The sequence below is a fragment of the Chinchilla lanigera genome, unplaced genomic scaffold (genome assembly GCF_000276665.1).
Source record: "Chinchilla lanigera isolate Chin_1 unplaced genomic scaffold, ChiLan1.0 scaffold00019, whole genome shotgun sequence".
NCBI lineage: Eukaryota > Metazoa > Chordata > Mammalia > Rodentia > Chinchillidae > Chinchilla > Chinchilla lanigera.
The window spans coordinates 580588-603497 of NW_004955420.1; the positions used below are offsets into that span (position 1 = coordinate 580588).

At 42.2% G+C, this 22910-nt stretch overlaps 1 protein-coding gene across 1 annotated transcript; it reads left to right on the plus strand.

The window, feature by feature from the left end:
• Positions 1-14465, plus strand: Cldn11 (claudin 11; the record flags this gene model as incomplete). Its single annotated transcript, XM_005382982.2, is given in 3 exon segments — positions 1-335; positions 3679-3843; positions 13203-14465. Coding segments are annotated over 3 exon segments (624 nt in total). The 3' UTR covers positions 13436-14465.
• Positions 14466-22910: the final 8445 nt, after the last annotated feature.

Below are 22910 nucleotides of genomic sequence, written 5' to 3' on the forward strand. Positions count from 1 at the left end.
CCCCGCGGCTCTCCAGCGCTGCCGAGCACGGTCCAGGCCAGGCGCTGTCCAGCCCGCGGCCCGGGCACAGCGGCGAGGGGCGAGGCGCGCGGACGTCGGGGAGGCTACCATGGTGGCCACGTGCCTGCAGGTGGTGGGCTTTGTCACAAGCTTCGTGGGCTGGATCGGTGTCATCGTCACCACAGCCACCAACGACTGGGTGGTGACCTGCGGCTACACCATCCCCACCTGCCGCAAGCTGGATGAACTGGGCTCCAAGGGGCTGTGGGCCGACTGCGTCATGGCCACCGGGCTGTACCACTGCAAGCCCCTGGTGGACATCCTCATCCTGCCGGGTAAGGACCCCGCTTCGGAACCCACACTCTCCAGCTAGGCCGGAGAGGGGGCTATTGACGTTCACAGAAACACTTTGGGGCTTAGAAGCTGTGGGGCACATTTTTGACACCTCCAGCCCCACCTTATGTAGAACAATTAGGCAGCCCTAAACTTACCCCCTCTCGGTCTCAGTTTTCCTATCTGGAATTTGGGATAATAATAGCAAGGCCCTTTGAGGATTTAATGAACTGAGATGCAAGCAGCTGAAGGAGCTCATCTCTTGTCAATTCCCATCGCCCCAACTGCCTCCTGAACCACGGTCGGGGACCAGAACATTCCCGCGGCCCTGGCCCAGCCTCTCCCGCAGGCTCCCTGCTTCCCCTGAGTCACGCGCATGTGAGGGGCATCGGGAGCCGCCGCACCTGAACGATTCACTCTGGCGCCGCTGGTCCTCGTGGACGTGTGGCCCGGCAGGGTCAGGGCGCTCCCAGCCTCGCCGAGGGCACCTCCGGGCCCCGCTGAGCGAATCCGGGTTGATGCTCCCAGTGCCCAGGGCCTGTCCTTTCACCTCCATCCCCACCGCCCCTGCTGTGGGGGCTACAGCAGGCTGCAGACACACCCTGCCCTGCTCGGCTTGCTCCAGTGGGGTTGTAAAGAGCGAGGCTCCTGGGGGCACAGTAGCTGCTGAAGTCGTGCGGCCCCAGCTGTGTCTCCGGGTGGGAGCCGAGGGCAGGACTGACAGCCTCCCCGGCGCCGGCCAGGGCCCCATCTTCGTTTGCCCCATCAATTCTGTTGTAAACCACCAGCCAGTTGGCTGAAGAGGGAGGTGTCAGCCCCTTCAGGTTTTCTGCTGGGCCTCTGTCCAGCCTGGTTGGCTTGTGCTCCCCCAGCCCCTGCAGGTCTCTCTCAGCTCTGAGGATGCAGAGGCGCTTCAGCTTCCTTTAGGTGGGGAAAATCTGCCCTGGAAGCCGCCAGTCTGGGAGGCATTCACTTTGCGCCTTCTCCCTAAGACTGGAAGAGTCGCTCCCCAAGACTGCACCCCTGCTCCCCAGCCTGGCAGTTGGAGTCTCTCTTCCTTGCTGCCTGAGTACTTGACTCACTTCCCTATGATAGCACATTGTTTTTTTTTTTTTTTTTTTTTTTACTTGTTGCTGAGTTAAATTCTACAACATTTAAAATTCCTTGAAGAGGCAGATGGAGTCCTACTCACTTTGCACCCTCTCCTGGTCCCGACATTGCCTCTGGTACCTAGTGGGTGCGTACAATGCACCCATCAGGCTTGCCTTCCGTTTTCCTCTTCTCTATTTTGGACTCTCAGAAGGACAGAGGTTGGGGAACCTATATCTGGACCCAGCTTCAGTTAAAGCTGTCCTTGGCAGACATGCACCAGACCTCTGAGACGCAGCACTCACCATCTGGATAATTTGGGATAAACTGTTAACCTCAATGAACCTCAGTTGTCCTCCTTTAAAAATTAAAATTGAGCCGAGTGCCTGTCCTTCAGAAGTGTCCTAGGGATTAAATGAGACAAGAAATGTAAACCTCCTTTGGTGTAGTAGATGCCCATAAATGGTAGCTACACTTTTAAAATTAAAACTGAGCATGAACTTCATGGGGACCTTTGAATGAAACATACATTTATTCTGTTTCTACTGGAGTTAATTTTACTGAGTATTTAGTGCCAAGTCATTTGTTTTCAGAGAACATCCCCCATATACTTTTTTGGGAGGAACCTATCCTTCCTGCTGACCCTACCTATGCTTTGAATGGGGGCAGAGTCTGTCCTCAGTGTCCATCTTGTAACTTCTAGATATGACCTTGGCCCCATAGCTTGGGGACAGCCTGTGCCAAGAATTTCAGAACTTTCGGTGCTGGTTGACTGCATCCTTTGTGTCAGCTCTGGCTCTCCTACAAGCTGCAGGAGCAGGGAGGGGTTCAGTCTCAGACTTCTCCCATTCCTCTCTGGAGGGTGTATTCCAACCAATAGATACTTGCTTGATTGCCTTTAATTCTGAGAAAACTGAAATGAGATGTGCAGTATTTGGAAAAAAGCTTTGTGGATTCAGGGGAGAAATACCTTGCTAAGAGACTGTATTAGGGTCTTGGTGCCCAACAAAGACTGGCTGGATTTAAAATGAAAGTCCTGGTGCATGAGGCAGAATTGAAACTACTTTCTTGGCTTTGCTGTTAATTCTACCTCCCTGAGACCAGTGGCTCTAACTTTGCCTGAGCAAAAAAGGGAGGGTAATAAAATACAACATTTTTTTTAAAGAGAGTGTTTTGATGAGAAACAATAAATTTTAAGGTTAACCACCAAATTAAATCTGTGAAATTCCCCCAGTACCTTGTCAGATGTATTCTGCATGAATACTATACATAATATAATCTGCTTTTTAATAAGGTTGTTACTTAGCATTTTATTTGACAGCATAAATTTCAGATGGCTTTGCTCTATTTTATTATTCAGTTCACTTGTTCTTTCATTTGTAATTGCTTGTTTATATCATTCTTTGTGGGCACATGAAAACCGAGCAGGTAACTGCCTTCCAAGATCTTCAGGACTGGAGAAGCAATGTTTAGACCACAACTGACAGGAGGAGAAACCTGCTGGGCACCTTGGGTGAGGCAGGAGATGGAGCCTGACCATCTGTGGGGGACAAGTTTCATGAGAATGGCCTCTGCGGACAGCAGAGAGGAAGCCAGAGTTTTATTTACAGTTTAGCTGAGTTCAAGGCTATGCATTGCCCACATCCATGTGAATTAAAAGCACATAGTTCAAGACAGAAATCACCGAGTATATCTCTAGATAAAAGCACTGCACTGACACAGTAATAATGCCAACCATAATAGCTTACCTTGTTCCAGTACTTAGCGTAGTAATTGTCTAGAAACTGTGAAAAGGAATGACTATTCTTCAGTAGAATTCTATCAGGGAGATGTAGGTATTATTATTTTTACACTATAGATGAGGCAAATAAAACAAGGTCATATATAGAGCAAATCAACAACAGACTGGAACCAAGACAGACAATCACCATTCATTTTCTTTGCAGAATTGAATTTTCATCTGAATCTTTTACTAGGTGATATAATAATGTAAATAGGCTCTTGGTCCCTTCATTCTCAAAGCTCACCAAGTAGTACAAACTTGGGATCCCTATTCCAATTCTCCAGCTTCCCTTTTTTGTTGCTGAGGTACTCTAAAGGTGTGTAGTAATTTTGGATAACATTAAGCACATTTTAGAAGTCTTGGGAAGTGGATGAGAAGAAGAAAAGAAGGCAGTGCTGAATTCCTGTGGGACAGGGATCAGGAACCAAGTGGATCCGTGGACTAATGTACCCTCTTCACTTTCTTGTCCCCAGGCTATGTGCAGGCTTGCCGAGCCCTAATGATTGCGGCTTCAGTTCTGGGTCTACCAGCCATTTTGCTGCTGCTGACTGTTCTCCCCTGCATCCGAATGGGCCATGAGCCGGGTGTGGCCAAGTACAGGCGGGCCCAGCTGGCTGGCGTTATGCTTATTCTAGTGGGTAAGCTTTCTCTGTGGCACCTCCACCCTGAGGAAACCTGATCAGGCTCAAATCCTAGGGTTGCCGCTTCATGCAGTTTAAGAAAAATGTGACCGGAAGCCAAGGAAATCCACTGAGCAACACCTGAATACTCTGGGGCCATTTATATTTTATAGGAAATTTAAACAAAAAGATAAGTAATGCCTTGTGGTACGCTAGATATGAAAATGAGTTAAAAAAAAAAAAGAAAAAGAAAGAGAAGATTTTGAGGGTAGGAAATCCTTGACAGAGGGTAGGAAATACTTGAGAGAAATACCAGAAGACAGGAGAAAGCTACATGGTAGCTCTCTACCCAGGCCACAGAAGCGATTCCCTTTTAGAACACTTATATCCAACTTCCAAGGAGGAACAATTAAATCAGAATTTTTCTGAGGATTGGGTCAGGGAAATAAATTGTTTGAAAGCTCCTGAGATGATCCTCATTGCAACCAAGATTGAGAACCTCAGTTAATCTGTACAGACTAGAGAAAGGGGAGCAGAAGAGAAAGGAGAGTGAGGCTGGTAGACCAGTAGATGATGATTCACTATTTTTATTCAGTAAGTGTTTGTTAAGCATGTGTACCAGGGGCTGGGAATAATGGGAACAAAGAAGCAGTTTCTGCTCTGAGTGTACATAGACATCTTGATAGCATGCGGCAAGTGCATATCTGAAAATGTTTGTAGGCTATGCACACATGCAGGAAGTCACCTAATCTGGACTGGAGGAGTTTTCCAGAGCCAGAGAACCCACTGATGAGTCTTGAGGGTTACAGTGAAGATGGTCAGGCAGGGACTAGGGAGGGGGCCAGTCCAGGCCAAAGAAATGGCATGTGCTTGTTCAGTTTTGCTGCTTACACTTGCACACAAAGGCTTGACACAACAACCGGTGGAGGGCTGTCTTAGCTCTATTCTCTTTGGTGATCTAATTTCTCTCCATTTTTTTTTTTTTTCTTGGATGCTGATTCCATTAACATGTCTAAATCTTTACAGAGGAAATGAAATTAAATGTTAAAATGTATGTATGAATGAAGGAGAAACTGGTCTAGATGTAGTTTTTTGTTTTTTGTTTTTTTTTTCTCGTACCGGAAATGGAACTCATGACCTCACACTTGCCAGGCAGGTGCTGTGCTGCTGAGCTAAATCCCCAGCCCCTAGATGTAGTTTAGTTATCAAGTTATTTTCTCTTGGGACAAGGAACTTCCGTCTCTAAACTGGCATACTAGGGGCTGGGGATTTAGCTCAGCGGCAAAGTGCCTGCCTGGCAAGCGTAAGGTCGTGAGTTCGGTTCCCGGTACCGGACAAAAACCAAAAAAAAAAAAAAAAAAAAAAAAAAAAAACTGGCATACTAAATCAGGTCCTTGAGGGGTGGGGGAAGGTGTCAGGATTCTGTATGTGTGGATGCCACTGAGTGATGGTCATCACCCACTGGAGCTTTCTTACCCCCAGTGATACCAGTGAGGTGAGAGGAAGTGAGAGGTGGGGCGTCACTGTTCATGATTGCAAAAGGGTGGGGTTTGGAAAACTGTGGAGAACTCTAGGTAAAACTGCACACGTGTGTGTGTGTGTGTGTGTGTGCGTGTGTGTGTGTGAGTGTGTCTGCTGCCAGGAGTGAAAAAAGAAGACCATTGTAATTTCCTATAAGAATCTGAGCGTGGAAACTTGGATTCTTGTTGTGTCTGTGTGTGACTGCCATAAGGAACATTGATCAGCCTCCACTATGATCAGCCTCCACCATGTGGGCCTCCCCTTCTTGTAGGGTTTCCTGGGTTCAGAGGTCCAATTCCCTTTCCAAAGGGAAGCTCAGTACCCTACAGGCAAGCTGGATTGTGGGATCCAGGTGAATTCTCCTCCTCCTAGGCACTTGCTGGTTGTTCTTTTCCTCGTATTCTCACAGAAGCTCCAGAAGTTTCTTTTGGGCTCTGGGAACGGCAGACAGTATGTGTCTGTTGTCTTAGGCATTCATCTCCAGACATTCTAGCCTTTCACATGAGACTGGTGGAGTGTTCACCAGTGAGAGAATATATTCAAACCAACACGAGTAAACTGTGGAAAATGGAGGGATAAAAGCAAAGTATGCAGAGACAAATTGGCTTTAAAAAAACAAATTTTCTAGCAGAATAACCAGGTTTATTTAGAGGGGGAAAAAGCAACCAGTGGTTTGAAACTTTCTAGCTGAATTAGTTTTCTTTATCTTTCAAAGATAGTTTGGCACAGAGAGGACAGAATCATAACAAGGCAAGCAAGGGGAAGCTCGGTGTCCCTCAGTCCCTATTTGCCTGTCTGGAGTTGAAACCATGGGGAAATGGGGAACTGAGTGATCCAAGCCCCAAGGAGGCTGTACTTTTCCAGCTGCTCCACACTTGCATGGGATGAGGGCCACTTGCAGCCCGTTTACACCACTGCATTTCCAGTATGGTCTGCCTCTTCTTTGCTCCTGCCCAGATTTATTTCTCAGTGGGTCATTGCCTTTGGTTGGATGTTGTTTCGACTGGAACGAGCTAGCTCTGGAAATGTAAAGCTCATTGTCTCAAGGGTGGCACCTGCTGATCTCCTCTAGGTCTTCTCACCCGGAGCCCCCACTGCCTTGTTTGCTACCCTTGGCTGAGCAGAGGGAGGAGCAGGAGAGAGTGAAGGGCCTCTTTGTGTTGCTCTGGACTGGTTTCTGTCACTCTCCCGGAGAAGCCAGGGCCGGGCCCGTGCTGGGTGCTAGGGGTCACCGGATGGTGCTCCAGCTGAGGTCTGGTTTCTGACCAAAGGGGATGGATGGGACAACACTGGTGCTGGGGTCACAGCTAGTCCTGGTATGGAAACTGTTAAGACAATTAAAATCAATTCTTTCGGATGTTGGATATCTACAACTGTGTTTCTGAAAGCTTAAAAATACTTTGCCTGTCATACAACTCTGTTTTCTCAGCAGGCCTAGTTTGATGGTGTGGAGATTTGATTTCTGCTCCGGGCGGGAGTAGGAGCCTGGTGCAGCTGGCATCTTAAGATGGTTGAGCAGCTCGAGGAGCAGCAGATGCCTTGTATGTGAGCTGAATCTGAGACAAATCTTATTTGTTTGCAGCTTTTCAAGAGGCCCTGTCAAGGCTAGATCTTATCAGTTGGAATCAGATGCAACTATACTGAATCTGGAATTTGCTGCTTTCTAGCTGTGTGAACTGGGGCAGTTATTTAATGTATCTAAGTCTTTCTATAGAATAGGAAAAATAATGCCCACTTCTCATTGGTAAGAAGGTTGGTAAGAAGTGTGAAATGGTATAAAAATTACTTAGTATGCTATCTGGCACATAGGAAGTGCTCAGTAAGTGATTACTCTTGTCTTAGAGTAAATAGAGAGCTAACTCAGATGGTAATTGGGTTTTCTTCCAATCAAGTATAATTTCTGCAGAGTTATCTCCACCCTTGGAAGTGGTGAAGAGAGAGAATAATCTGTTTCTGAAAAAACTACCTGTATTCTGGCCTCATGGAAATATTTCCTTAACTATGTAAAAACCAGAATGTGAGATTAATAGTTGGAAATTTTTGCTTTTTCTACTATGAAAAGCCACAGTAAGCCAGTTTACTGAAAATCCTGAATCTCAGTTCTGATTTAGGCTAATTCTTACATTGCAGTGAGTTAGAAAATACTTTTATTTGGGTGTTTTTAGGGAATGGGGTAGGGAATAGAAGGAATGGAAATGTACTTTGCTTCCTAAATGGAATCTTTTGATCTTTTGATCTTTTTCTTAAAAATCTGGTACCAGTAACCTTATTTATAGTGGAAAAAGTTGTTTTAACTTGGAAATTTAAGGAGAAATTATGGTACAATTAAGAGTGTGGGAAAACGTGAGACAAACTGAGCCTGTCAGGCACACAAAATCAAATGTTCTATAGGACAAAGGAATCCTTGGGTGTGGAATAGTGGTGATACTCTTAACCCAAGGGAGTTGGGAGAATGGTTACAAAAATCTTCCTCTACTCTCATTGACTTTATACCAACAAGTCCCTAATTTAAATAATATATCACATGGGTGGTAGAAAGGATGTGGCACCTGAGTATGATTGTGTTTTACAGTGACTTTATCAGTAAACTTAGAGGTACTAACTGCTTCATGATCCCTCTCTGTCTTTAAATTCTGTGCTTAAGAAAAACAAGGGACGATGGAAATGGCTCCGTGGTAGAGTACTTCCCTAGTTTGCACAATGCCTTGGGTTTAATCTCTAGCATTGCAACAAGCTCAAAAGCCAGGACCCTAAAACCAAAAGCTGCTTAAAAAACTATAGGGACAAAAAAGATTAATGGAAAAAAATAAAGGGAAACATTTTGAAAGCAGGCCAGGGAAATAATAAACTCAAATATTCCACTCATTTGTTGAGTATCATAATTATTAATTTTTCCTAAAAGTGACTTGTATAGGAGCTGTATGTCTCCTGACAGCTGTGTCAATGATTAATGAGAAGGGCAGATGAGAAAAAGAAAAATTTAACAAGAACAGTTAATAAACATGACTCTAGCCATCAGCTTATTAGAAATCTCATTACTTGTCTCCTGAACTGATTTCTTTGTGAAAAGCTAAAATGAATTGCTACTCAGTTCATATGCTAGAATAATATTGATTGTAGAAAATAGGGTTCAATATCTTATAAAATGTTAAATGAGGTGGATTTTTAAAAGTTTTTATTGTGAAAAGTTTCAAACCTACACATAGTAGAAAGAACATATAATCCTCTTGAACTCAAATTCTCTCTTAATAATGGGGAATTCATGGATTATTTGTTTCACCTCCCCACTTCTCCATTCTTCCAGGACACAAATCTCAGCATATTAAGGGAGATTTGCCTTCATTATTATGACATAGTCAGAGTAATTTAAGTAATTTTAGCGAAAATATTACCTTGCACTAGATTCATCACTTTCAAAAGTCCTTTCAGTGCCTAGCATTGAGAGTGACAAAGGCTGGAAAAAGAGGTGCTCATTAGGAGAGGGAAGAGATGTCAGTGTCTGAGCTGATTTTGCTCTGCCTCTTTGTCTGTCCTTGGCTATGAGTTATTACCTCTAGAATCAAACACATCTGTATCAATTTTATTTAACTTAATCACATTCGCTTTTCCTTTTTTATAAGTAAAGTTTTAATTAACACCTAATAATCATGCATATTTATGAGGAAGTATGCATCACATTTATTTAACTATCTAATATTGCCATGTGTTATTTAATCTCTTAAAAGATTGAAAGCTACATTAAAGTTTTATTACTTTAAAATTGCCATGCCAAGTAATTTCTGCTTGGTTAAGTCAAGTCGTCGTTAATTTTTAACAAGGTAATGTTCTACCAGTTAAAAAATACATTGTGTTAACATTACTTGAAATTTGTTCCCAAAAGAGGTAATCAATTTTCTTCTTTGATGAGCCAGAGAGTCTGCTTACGAGAGGACCAAGCCCCTTGTGAGAGGACCAATCTGTTTGTATATAGTGACACTTTCTTCTCTTCTTCTCCACTATTTTGCTTTCTATTCCTTGGAACAAGTAGCAGATTCCCCCCAACTCCTCCACCAGCTTTACATCTTTGGAAGGCAAAAGAGGGAAAAGAGGCTAAAAAATCAGTGTTTACATTCCTATCTTGTTTTTAGAGGCTTAATTTAAAGATAAAACCTGATGACATGAAAAGAAAAGAGTGAATGAAAACTCCCTCTGTATTACTTCAATTTTCTTTACCTTACTGGTAGCTGACATTTTAGAAAAACACTATTTTCTTCAAATATCAGAACATTCTAAGATTTTTTTTTCTGTCAACAGCTAGAAATAAGTCTAGCAAGCCTTTTGTGTCTTTAAGAAAGCCATTCTAGATGTGGTAGTGCATGCCTATAAATTGGAGCCCAACCTGGATAAGCCGGTGATTTAGCAAGACCCTGTATAAAAAATAAAAACAAACACAAACAAAAAAAGATGGAAACCCTGTGCATGTAGCTCAGTGCAAATGTCCTGCCTGGGTTTAATTCCTAGTAGCACACAGGCACACATAAAAAAGCCAAAAAATAATGCCAATTTTATTAACATTTCACAGGTTTTTAGGTAAGCAGTGATTTCACTTACATTTTTAACCTTATTTACCAAAACAAATCCATTTTTCCCTCAAGCCACTGCTGAAATTCAATAAATTCTCCTTTTTTTTAGTTCTACACATTTTTCGTTTGGAGTTCAATTGAAGGTCGCTGCTTTTCGTACCCCTCTCATTTCCTTTCCTTTTGTGTGGCCTGTCATTTTGGAGTGGTTTTGATGTGGTTCATCTTTGAGAGCCACAGGAATTCCACCCAGAGTTCATTTATCTACCAGGAAATGAAGAGTCTGCTGGTACTCATTTGCCTTGTTTTGCATGGATTATGAAAGGCGATTTCTAATGAGGTAAATCACCAACTAGTGAGTTTGAAAGTCAGTTTTGGTGTGTACGAAGACAAAAGTAGAATTGAAATGGGATCATCTCTCATCTACGTATCCATTCATCTGTCTTCCCTCTGTTGACCTACTTATTTATCCAAGCTTAGGAGGTTCATTTTATAATGTTTAGATTTTTCTTGTTTTTCTTTTATTAGTAAATTATACTACAGTAGAATCTAACAATATCTCTTAGATACTTAAAACCACCTGATGGTTACTTTTGGAATATCAAGCCTGATTCTTTCCTTGTCTAAATATAACCTTATTTTTATTTCTTTGCCTAAAAAATGGGAAAGAATTATATGAATTTACAGGTAATGTTTTTGTCTTATTCTATAAGATCTAAGCCAAATCTGAAAATCATTTGGTTTCATGAGATGTGGGGAATACCTTTGTGCATGTGTGTGCCTGTATGCTGTATGTGTGAATGTAAAGTAATTGAAAAACATAAAATGTAATTTGAACCATAAGTTGTTTTGAGACCAGTTAATTGCTTATGGGAAAGATTTGTTGGATTGAACCAAATCAGCTGCTTAGGAATTAAATCTTTTTTAAATTTATCCTTTCACTGCCCACTTTTTCTCTAAACAAACCCGGGGCTTGGAAGCCCTTACTAGACTGGGGGGTCTCTGGGTATGTGGGGATTGTGTATTGGAATCTACAGCAGTTCTCTCAGGCTGAAACACTTTGGAAGAGAATTTCTGTCTCCTGACCTTATAGAGAAAAAAGATTTTCTCTGTGCCTGGCTAAATGGAATTCTCCAAGAGTACTTGATTTGGAATCCATAGTTAGAGGAAAAGAAAGAAAGACTTTCTTCTATATCTGAGGATTTCAAAGCCTAGCTGGAAAAGGAAAACTCAAACACTACTTAAATGTTCTTCGCAGAAGGAAAATGCAAACTGTCATATAAAAAGTATTAAGAAAGTGGATGTGATTTTCTCTACCTTTTTTTTTTTTAAGAAAAAGGAAGCCATTAACATGTAAGATTTTAGTCACTTAGATTATCTGTATAAACTCAATGTAAACTTAATTGTATAGATAAGTTCACAGTTAATGGAGTGGATTTAGGCTGATAGAAAACCTATCTGGCCTGGCAAGGTGGCACATGCATGTAATCCCAGCATTCCAGAGGCAAAGGCAGGAAGATTCCCATGAGTCTGAAGCCCACTTGGACTACATCATCAGTTTAAAGTGAGTCTATACTACAAAGCAAGACACTCTCTCAAAAAAACCAAAAACCAAAAGAAGCCAGTCTGGGCAATTCAGACCTCCTCTGTAGCCTCTGACTAACACGTGGGGCTCTATCTTTTTAGGAAGGGAATCCTAGCCATTTATGTGTATCTATAGTCAGATTGTGGGGTGAGTTGATTTTGTTGCCAACAAAAATCATTTTTATAAACTATATAAGTGCAGTGAGAAACTTTAAGGTCTTTCAACACCTTTATTTTCTTCAGTTTAGAGTGAATGTACTGGCTGCTATACTTAAGTGCTTATATTAAATAAAAATTATATTTCGTCTCTCTGGGCATAAAAGTTGAGTTAGAAAAATCACTCAGTATGAATGAAAATCAGGAAAAAAACCTTGCTGAGTTGAAAGTGAAAAGGGTACTCAAAGTAGCAAATATCAGACTGGCAATAATGTTCTGTTTTGAATTTGTTGATGGCTTTTAAAGTTAACAACTGAAACCTCATTGTTATTAGTCTTGTGTCTGCCAAATTTAATGTATCATCTCCACTTGAAATTTTAACTAAATGTCTGTCCTGCTTGTAGTTGTGAGAAATTAAATGATACCAAAAGAAGTCACTGAGTTAACTTTGTTTGGAGCTGTGTTGTCTTAATAGAATAGCCACTAGGCACATGTGGCCGTTTAAATGAAAATTAACTAAAATTCCAAATTCAGTTCTTCAGTCTCATTAGGCTCATGACAGATGTTCAATGGCTCCATGTAGTTGTGCCTACCCTATTGGTAGTTCTGGTCTAAATGTTTTCTGAAAGGGCATTTTTATAGGCTCTTGTTTACTTTTGTTTTATTATTTTTCTTAGAAAGAAGAGAAAAACTAAATGAGATAGAAGCTATTTCTTAATCTATAATCTCAAAGCCAAATCTGATTAGACTGATTGGTGCAAAACCAAAAATAAAGTTCTAACATTATGACTTTTCATAACAAATATTATAGTCATGAAATCTGTGGCTAAGTGAGTTCTTTTACTCTAAGGATTCATTTGTGTATTGGGATTTTGTGATTGTGAATAGCATAGCAAAAACTCAAACCGTTAGCTGATATTCCACTTACGTCTGGCAATATTTACCACAGCAAGAGAACTGCATAGCTTCTCCAGGTCTTTGTATCAAAAATTGACCAAATTGACAAAATAGAGTGGAAACTTTTGACGGAGGCCAGCTGTTGCCCGTCTCTGGGACAGTTAGTTGAGTGTATGTTGAGCACACACAATATGGCTGATACTGAGCTAAACACGAATGTTGAGGTATATGTAAGACATGACCCCTACCTTGAAAAAACTCAGAGTCTAGAAGGAGAGATAGATACATAAGGAGATAATTATGTGACTAAGTAAATGAAAAAAAAAAAAAAAAAGAATTGTAACCATAGATGCCAAGACATGATGTATAAGTAAAAAGGAACAAATGTTTCATAGCCTTAAATGATTTAGTTCTTGGTTTTTACATGAGACTTCTTTCCTTTTTGCCACCTGTCGAAAAAAGTAAGATGGACGCGAGCTGTTAGCTTATTCTGTAGATGCAAACATTCAGGTTTCAGTTGCTGAGGGAGCAGCGCAATCCCGGCTGCTGCTGACAGAGCTCTTAGGAGTCGGCTGGAAGGCGCGTGTCTGCGGAGCGAGCGCCCGCCGCGCCCGGCGTGGGGTGGGCGCGCCACAGTCACGCCTCTCTCTGTCTCCCCAGCTCTCTGCGCCATTGTGGCCACCATCTGGTTCCCTGTGTGCGCGCACCGTGAGACCACCATTGTGAGCTTCGGCTACTCGCTGTACGCCGGCTGGATCGGGGCCGTGCTGTGCCTCGTGGGTGGCTGTGTCATTGTCTGCTGCGCCGGAGACGCCCAGTCCTTTGGTGAAAACCCTTTCTACTACTCTTCGGGCTCCAGCTCGCCGACTCATGCCAAGAGCGCCCACGTATAAGCCTGCTGCCAGACTGCCCATGGGGAGCTGTAGGTGCTGGGCCCGGGGCCCTAGGTTTGCTTGACGCAGTGGGAGCGGGGAGCCCACTTCTCTGCCAGGCACCAAAGCCAAAGTCTAGAAAGCAGCCCACCTGGCGTTTTGCAGTCTTAACACCACGTCTGCCCCACCACCTTCTGGTTCCCTTAAAAGAAATCTCTAGCTCAAATAATGCCCGTGTAGTTTTCTCATGGTAATGCCCACTATTAGCTCTTTTCAAGGGATTCCTTTGTTGTTTATTAAAAAAAAAAGAACCAATTTTGTTTCTCTCTAAATTTTAAATGTTTCACAAACATCGCTGAGTTGGGTATGGGTGGGGCAGAGAAATAAAAGATACTTTTCAAACTGTCACAGATGACAGCAGCGGCCTCATAAAGATGCCTCTGTGTTCCCTCCCTCCTCTTCAGTTCCAAGGTCGCTCACTCAGAAGAGATATCAAGATAGAATGGGGGCGGGGGTGGGGGGAGGGGAACTGTGGGACTTGCTCTTCGCGGAGAGCTTCCCTTTTATAAGTTGAGGACAAGGGATGGGGATATTTTTTAGTTTATGATTTTACATTTATCTGTACATAATTTTTCAAGATTGGTCATTTTTATAACCATGGTTTTCCTGAAATTCTCAATTCATCAGTATGAAGGAAATGAACCAAACAGACTTTAATTATGCAATAAATAACCGTAAAAGTGAGTGTAACTTTAACTGACATACCACAAAACAGTTTTGAGTTCCAGGTTTGTATGATGTAGTTTTTAATCCTGCATACGCTTTGAATTAACACAGTTTTAGAGCTTTCCCCTTTTCTGTCTCTGTTTTTATTCCGGTATCTATCTTGCAGTGATATAGTTTAACATAAATTGTACTGTTGAATTGGGCTTTACGGGTGTAAACACTGATGGTATATCAGTATCCGCGACCCCAGATTCTCCAAACATAGGTGGTGCATTTTGTTCTTTAAGAGAAATTTGTGCAATAAAATAACAAACTGTCTGCAAAACTGGCCTTCCGTTTTTTATTGTATCCAGAGGGATCATCTTACTGACTTAAAAAAGATTTCATTCATCTTTACTGGTAATTTTAAGGGACCCCAATCAGTGAGTTAGGAATAAGCCATTCTGCATTGCCTTGGGTAACCGAAAGGTTATATTTTATTCACTGTATCGTGGTGGTAATGTATGGTCATGAAAATGTAAAAAAAATGTTCTGTAGGTTATCCAAGTGGAGTGATTTGATGGCCTCCTTAAGTCACAGGTAAATGCAGCAATCAGAGTCCAAGTGCTAAGCATTACACAGTTAAACTCCTTTATCTACACTGAATATTTAGTAAAGAAATCAGCTGAGTATAAAGGGAGAATTAAACAAGCCTATTATTGAATCTTTAGTTATAATACCTAGATGTTCAGCTCAAACATATACAAGTAGATATTTATAAATTTAGGACAAAGACACACCCAGTTGACTTTTATTTGTTTTTTAGTTTAGAAACTGTCAAGTTACGGGCCTGCTCAAAGAAAACAGATCACAATCTATTTTGGCAGGTTTTTTCCAAATAGAAACCTAATTTCATCAGTTGATTGTGTAATGACTGGCAAACATTCCTCTTTGGAAATATCCACTGGGGACTTATCCTTTATTTATCTATTTTTGTACAGAAATTTGTGTACATTAGGATATTATTACCAGGTGGAAAGTATTTTTAAACGAGTTAGCAGAAAGGACAGTCTTCGTGTTGACAAAAATATTTGCTTGGCTATAATGCAGTTTGTGTAAGAGTCTGAATTATGTGACTCCATTGGAGGACCGTCCCCATCTCATTCAGACTTGTCAGGGTAAGATGATCGTGGATGTGAATGGAGCACAAGGCAATAGAGGGAATGGACAAGGAAGGCTTTGGCTCCTCTGAGTCCCTCCTTCCCAACTGACTGGAAGCATCACAGACACTGAACCATAGTTCCCTGAGGGATTTGCTGTTTTTACTTGCCTGGGTCCTGGCTTGAGGCTTCTACTTGCTTCCTCTGAAAGGGAGAGTACTGCCTGAGCCCTACTGTCCCCTGCAGCATGAGGAGACCACAGAGCTGTCCTGGCTGATGCTGCCTGACTCATTAAGGAATCCGACTTTGTAGGCTGTAACTTTGGGGTTAGGGTTTATTTTCAGCCTGAGCGAGGAGTGCAGGTATTTCTCTAGGATGGCATTGTGCCATAGGAATGTGTGAGCCCCATAGGCAGTTTAAAATTTTCTAGTAGAAAAAAAAGGAAATACACACAAATAAAATTTTCTAGTAGACAAAAATAAACAAGTAAAGTTAATTTTAATACATTTTATTTGATAGAATATATCCAAATTGTATCATTTCAATATGAAATGGATTCATGTGATATTTTACACCTTTTTGGGGTATAGTACTGGAGACTGAAAAAAGGGAGCACTGAGCTATATCCCCAGCCCCTTTCCATTTAAAAAAATTTGAGACAAGGCCTTGCTGAGTTTCCCAGGCTGAATTTGTGGTCCTTCTGCCTCAGCTTCCCAAATAGCTGGGATTGCAGGTGTATGACCCCACTCCTGGCCTTACATTCTTGACTTTACATTAAGCTTTTGGAGTTTAGTGTGTGTGCATTATACTTATAACACATCTCAATTTGTACTAGCCACAAGTGGCCACGGGTTTTTGGATTGGACAGCAAGCTGTAGAATAATAGATTCTGTCTCAGTAAGGGATTCAGTCTTGTTTTATCTGCTGTCTTTAGAGTTCCATTAGAACATGGCAGTTATGATTTATTGAACAGCTATGACAATCTTCATACTGGTGCGGACAGTGACCCCCAGTTGTGTGTGAAAATGATAGACTTAAAGTATTCTACCCAAACAACAGGGGAGGGGAATTCATGCTGTTGAGATCTGTCTGTGTCAGGAACTTCACACATCCAGTCCTCTCCCACAGTTCCCATTGTAAGGATAAGGAAAAGGAGATGCAGAGACTTTAGGTATTGTTAAAGTAATAGAGCCACCGTATACAAGTGAAAGGGATTTAAGTTTGTTTAACCCTAGAAGCCACCCTTCCTATTCTCCAACTTAACAGTTACTCCCAGGGAGTCAGGTAAAATGCAGATTCATGTTTTCCACCCCCAGGATGAAGTCAGTAGATCTGGGTCCAGACGAAAGAATCTGCATTCTTAGAGCACATCGCAGTGATTCGCATGGGGTGGTCCCCACACCACATTTCGAGAAATAGTTAACAGAAAGATTTCTTTCTCATGCTTTTCTGAGGTGCAGCTGACGTCATCTCTTGTTCTTTCTTTGATGATCATCAGGGGTTAGATGATTGTGAGAGTTAGGCCAACCTTTCTGCCCTCTCTGCAGTGTGTTCTGAAGAGACTGCATGCAGGGGTCTTTGAGTTAAGAAAGGCCAGTGAGGCGCATGCTTTTCAGGAACATGGTGGAAACCAAAGTAGAGAAAGAATATTTCAAGAGAATCTCTGAATCCCGAGATATTAGTTACAATAACAGCAACAAAAGGCGAAGATTGTATAACTACAGAATACAAGTTACATATTTGTGCTGAACTGGTGGTTTGATGTAACAATAGAACAAAGTTTGGCTGTATCTTGCTCTGTTTTTTTTTTTTTTTTAATTAAAAAAACCTGCCTGTCACTGTTTCTCTATACAATGTACACAATGTGAACTGCAGCATCTTAAATGTTTGGCAGGACATTCATGCTCATGACATCACATGCTGGGAGGACAGGGAGGCCACTGTGGGGCTGGCCCCGGGGAGAGGCTGCATCAGTGCTGCCATTGAGATGGCCCCACAAAAGAGTGTGTGACAGCCAGATGTGCAGCTTAATGGGGACTGCACCAGGATTGTGGGAGGAACATTGGCACATGCTGCTGATGGCTTGAATAGCAGCTCTTGAGGAATCTATATTTCTCTACCTCACGAAGAAGCTCAGAGCTTGGGCTTTGTGCCCTGTGAGTGGGGAAGGGAGTGGAGACGGGAGGACTTGTCACTGCTCCATGCCCCATTGTTGAAATGGAAAATGTGGAAATGTAAGCTTTGCCTAGAGACTGGTGAAAGCCGAGAATCGCTTATCCTTACATCCAAATTACCTTCCAAATAGCAAAGAGGACTTGGTTTTCACAGTTGGGGGCTTCCTTTAATTAAGATAGTTATTCTCTATCTCTCATATATTGAGTTAGATGCAGGCATGACTTTCAAGCAGGAACATGCACACAGATCACTTGAGGATCTCGTTAAAAAGCAAACTCTGATTCAGCAGACCAGGGTGGGCCTGAGGTTCTGCATTTCTAGCAAGCTCTCTTAGGATGCTAATGTTGCTGGTCCTGGACTCACACCTTGAGTAACCAGCCTCTGGGGTCTATGTTCTGCTGAAAGAGAAGCTGTTCCCATACAGATACATAGTAGCTGGTGGCTCTTCTGTGGAAGATACTGGGAGGGGCTCTTTGCCTTTCAAAATAATTCTGGTGCAGAATCATTCATTTGGCTGTAAGGCTTTGTGCCTCGTTAGAATATGAGCACCCAGTATAATGCTGGAGCCAACTACTACTAGTGAGCCAACTAGTACAGCTCATGAAAGCCAGTTATCAAGTATTCAGGAATTTTGTGAGCCACGTGATGTCATGTTGTTAGTTTGGGGGTACAATTATATCACGGAGGTCACCAAATGCTATGAATCAGGTGTTCTCCTCTGCAGGCTCCCACTCTCCAGCTACCTACTTGTTAAACTGCTCAGTTCTTGGGGAGCCATATGTGATACTAAACCAGGTTTTGACATCTTAATAGTGAAAGACTGTACCCCTCCCTCCTCTGAGATATAAAGAGGATGAGGGAAGGTGGGGAGGGGTGCAGTGTATGGGGTAAGTGAAGGAAAGGAGATATGCCAGCAACAGATTCTTTCAGTCGTGTGTGCCTGGTTCTTGTGTCCTGAGTCTGAGGACCTTGGTGGCCTGGTCAGAGGAAGGGCTGCTTCCACATATGCCTGGAGTCTACAGGTTTAGAGAGCAGATGGTAAACCTCACTTATGCATCCACTACCATGCTACCATGTTGGCACCCAGGGATAGCTCTGACATCTTTTGAGTCCATCTACTGTACTCACTAGTCTGGCTTTGAAAGTTTCCTGGTAGATTTAGCTTTCTGGAGGCCCATTCTTCTAACCTTAGCATTATGGGAAGCTGAGACAGGAGGACTGCAAGTTCAAGCCCGGATTGGGCAACGTAGCAATTTAACAAAGAAAAAAAGTCACATTTCCCCCCTTCATGTAAAAGTAATAATAGTACAAACATTCCTCACTTAATGACAAACTGAGTTAACTTCCTGGCACTAAGTCATTAAATGAATTGTTTGCTAAATGAGGAATTGTGTATAGTATGCACATTACAGTCAATATTCAGAACAAAGAAATGGTCAAAGGAATTCCAACTTGATGACTTTTCTTTTATTTGCATAACTCTTAATGCAGAACTATAGTGTATAACAGGACACAAATTATAGTACTGTACTGAACAGTAAAATCAGCAAAAATAACCATACTGTACAAATGGTATACTATACACACATGCATGCATGCACCCAGACATTGAGGCTTTATTAACAAGATGTACAGAACTGTACACACACGAAAAAGACAGGTTATAAGTCTGAGCAGCAGGTCATAAACCTGCATAGTATTAACTTGTTCAGATGCACCATAATTTACTCAATGAAATCCCAAGAAAATCCTGGCTATTTTGGTTCCTTTCTAACTTCTTTTAATTTTTCTATGAACATCTTTATAGGTAAGTCCTTGCACATATACATAATGATCTTTTTGGTATAAATTTACTAGGAAGGAGTTGGTGGGTCATCCTGTATTCCAGATAGTGTTTTTTTTTTTTTTTTATTTTTTTTTATTTTAGAAATAAAAGGAGGAAAATACTAACAGACCGACAACATTTTACAAAATAGCATAGGATCAGTACAGACATTACAGAGTTACAAACAGAGTGATAGGGAATTAACAATGCTTATTGTATTACATATTGATATCTTCAATGTAGTTTCTCATGAAAACACATCCAGATAGTGTTTTAAGCACAGCTTAGTTTTTTTAGTAAGAAGTTGTTGAATTTCTCTTAGTACTTATAGTACAGCACAGCATCACAATTGACTATGCTGTTCTTTTAAAATTATTCCAACTCTTTAATTTTTTTTTCAGTCATGTTGGTATGGAGTTATATAAGAAACATTTGCAATACAGGGTGAATATAAAAACTTCAGAAGTATTTACAGTGGCAGAAAAAAAAGGGAAGGTGGCACCTACGGATCTGCCTGCCCTGTGTCACAGTTCTGCTCCAGTGGACTTTTGTCCAGACAGAAAGAAGCCTGTGAGCCTCCTGAGCACTTGTGTGTGGGGGCACAGACTCCCATAGCCCTATGCTGGGAGGGAACGCACTGGGCGTATTGTTAGCTTCTACTTTATTTTACTACTCCTGCCATAATGTACTAAGCATAATATTTTGAAACAAAAACAAAGCAGGTCAAATGAATCACTTGCCCTTTTCCCAGGCCTTCTAGACATTTAATCTGTGCTATGCTAGAAAGAAAATTTACTTGTGACCTTTACTGCCTAGGTTTGTTTATTATTTCAACAACAAGTCAGAAAAAAAAATGCACAGCTAGAGTCTTGAGAAGGCCTGGGATGACAGGATGAGAATGTGTAGGAGCTGAGGGCTGATGGGTATTTCTCTCGGCTTTGCTCTGGCTTCCATGAACAGAGGAGAGCCTCCCCATCATTTAGTTAGGAAACCTCTCATCTGCCCAGTCCACCTGGCTCTGTCTCTTCACTTCCAGATTTTGCCCTCGTTGGCCTTTCCCCAAACACAGAAGAGCTCAGGTTGCCTCAGTCATGGAGTGGCTAAGCAGGATCTCAAGCCATTCTCTCCTGTGTTTCTAAAGTGTAGTGTGGAGATCATCAGTGTATAAGTCATCAGTGAAAAGGAGATTCCTTGGTCCCACCCTAGATCTAGGGAGACAGCATGGAGAACAGAGCTTGAGAATCTGCATTCTAAACAATGTGCCAAGTTATTCTGACATACCCTAACATTTGAAGACCATGGAAAATAGTCCAATGAATGCAGGCAAAAATGATTTACCCAAGCCCATGTTGCTGAGGAGTCATTTCCCATGGCCATAGGATCGTGGTCTGGGGGAACAGCTCCTTCTTTGAACAAGCCCTTCCACCAGAGAAAGAGTTGTCCTTGTTGTGTTTGCTCTTTCTTCTTGATCTTGGGGTGAGCTCCTAATTGAAGCTGGACCAATCCTGCTACTTCCCTTCCCTGAGAAGAGCAAGGTTGGCAAAGGAGGCCAGTATTTCATCTAAACAGGAGCAGCCAGAACCCATTCTTTATTGGATCTGTGCACCAGAACACATACTTTCCTGATAGCAAAACCGGGAACACAAGAGCCTGGAAGCTCTCAGCTTCTGTCATTCCAGACATATGGAAAAAGTGAACTTTGGAAAATGAGGCCAAAATGCAGGGGGAAGTAGAAGCCAAAGAGCAGAATAGTGTATAGTATATAGAGCTGACTCCATGGTTTCTAAATGTGCACTGGTTACATAGACCAGTGACCCCCTTAACCTCTTTGCTCTCCCTACTTGTATTTGGGTCAAATGCAACCCAAAGCATTCTGATGTGGCCAACCCTGGGTATAGATGGTCATACAATCAGTTTTCAGTGCTTCCTTTGGAGCATCATATTTTTTCTTGCACAAGCCTTGTGATCTGATTGGGGCCCCGACACTTCTCTCTTCCCATGTGAGGATCAGAGGTGATGTTTGGCCCAAGGTCAGGTGAATCGAGTTCTGTCCTGGAATTTCTTACACTGAGGTTAAGGGAGGAGACCAGTCTTGTCCAGTTAGCAGGGCTCCCAGTACTCATGGCCTCTATCAGCTGAAGAAGCCTGGCTGTAGGGAGGGGAGGAAGCAGGAATGAGACCCAAAGAGTAGTGAGCCTAGCAATGTCAGGTTTCTAGTGCTAGGGGATGCTGGACCCAGCACTATCATTTTTTGGTCACAGCTGGCCTGAGGTGAGTCATTATCACTTTCAACCAAAAAGTCCTCCCTGGCAGAGGGCTTCCTGAACCACTGGGCTTGGACCTTGCATGAGGAGGACTCATATTTAGGCTGCTGCTTGTGAGTTCATGCAGAGAACAGGGTGAGGTCTCACCACCAATGTTCATCCTTCCGGAGACCCATGGACATCTTCCTCACTCTGCTCCTCAGTCCTGGGTCATATTCTCCATATCATTTCTTTTCCTGGAGGATGGTGAAAAGGAAGATTTCTCCAAAGGAATTAAGGTGTTTATTGTAATCATTTTCTCATCACTGAGATACAGTACCTGATATATACAACTTACGGGATAGGAGGTGTCTTAGTTACTTTCTCTCATTGCTGAGACAAAATACCTGACACCCAAAGTTAAAGGAGAAAGGTTTATTTAGCTCACAGTTTGTAGAGGTTTCAGTTCTTAATCAGCTGGTTCCAAGGCAGGGGAGTCCATGACAGAGGGAAACAGTTCGTGGCAGCAGAAGACAGCAAAAGCAAGCAAGGGATTGAAAGAACAAGCCTCTTTCAGTCACTTGTATTGTATGCAGGCTACCCACCCTAGGGTGGATGTAGCACTCACACCCTTAATCCCAACATTGAACTATGGAGCAATCACACAGTCTAGATTCAGCTACTTCCAAAAAAGCCCCATCTAAATGTGCATAAGGCTTGTGGGGGGTGGGGGGACATCTAGACGTGAACCATAACAAGAGGTTATTTTAGCTCACAGTTTGGGAAGTTTTAGTCCATGGTTGGCAAGCTGAAACTCAGAAAGGGCATGATAGGAGGGTTATGATGAACAAACAACTGCTCATATCATGGAGGCCAGGAAGCAAAGAGAGGAAGGAAGATCTGGAAGGGTCACACCCCCTCTTCTGACCAGGCCCCATCCTCTAGCAGCACATTCAGCTGTAGCACACCTTACACCCCATAACCTAATCACCTTCCGAAAGCACTGCTTCTGAGACCATGAAAGTTTTCGGGGTCACTTTTGATCTAAGCTGTTTTACCAAGAAAAGGGGATATGAATTGTGAGAAGATCCAAAATAATACATGTCGATTATACTCACCAATATCCAATAATTTAATTTAAACATTGAACTTCTTCTTTTAATTGGCCCCCTGCTTCTCTATGATCTTATCAGGACAGAATCAATCATCACTAAGCAAGGGACATTTCATAGGAGCAATATTCTGGAGAATTAATTATTATAAATTTTAAGCACTTTTTCTAAGGCTATGTATACATAAAGTAAATCTAAAAACCTTTGTTAAGTTAAAATATCTCCTTCATTCTGCCTTCTGCTCAGAGCAAAAATGTGACTAAGTAGGCCTTTTGT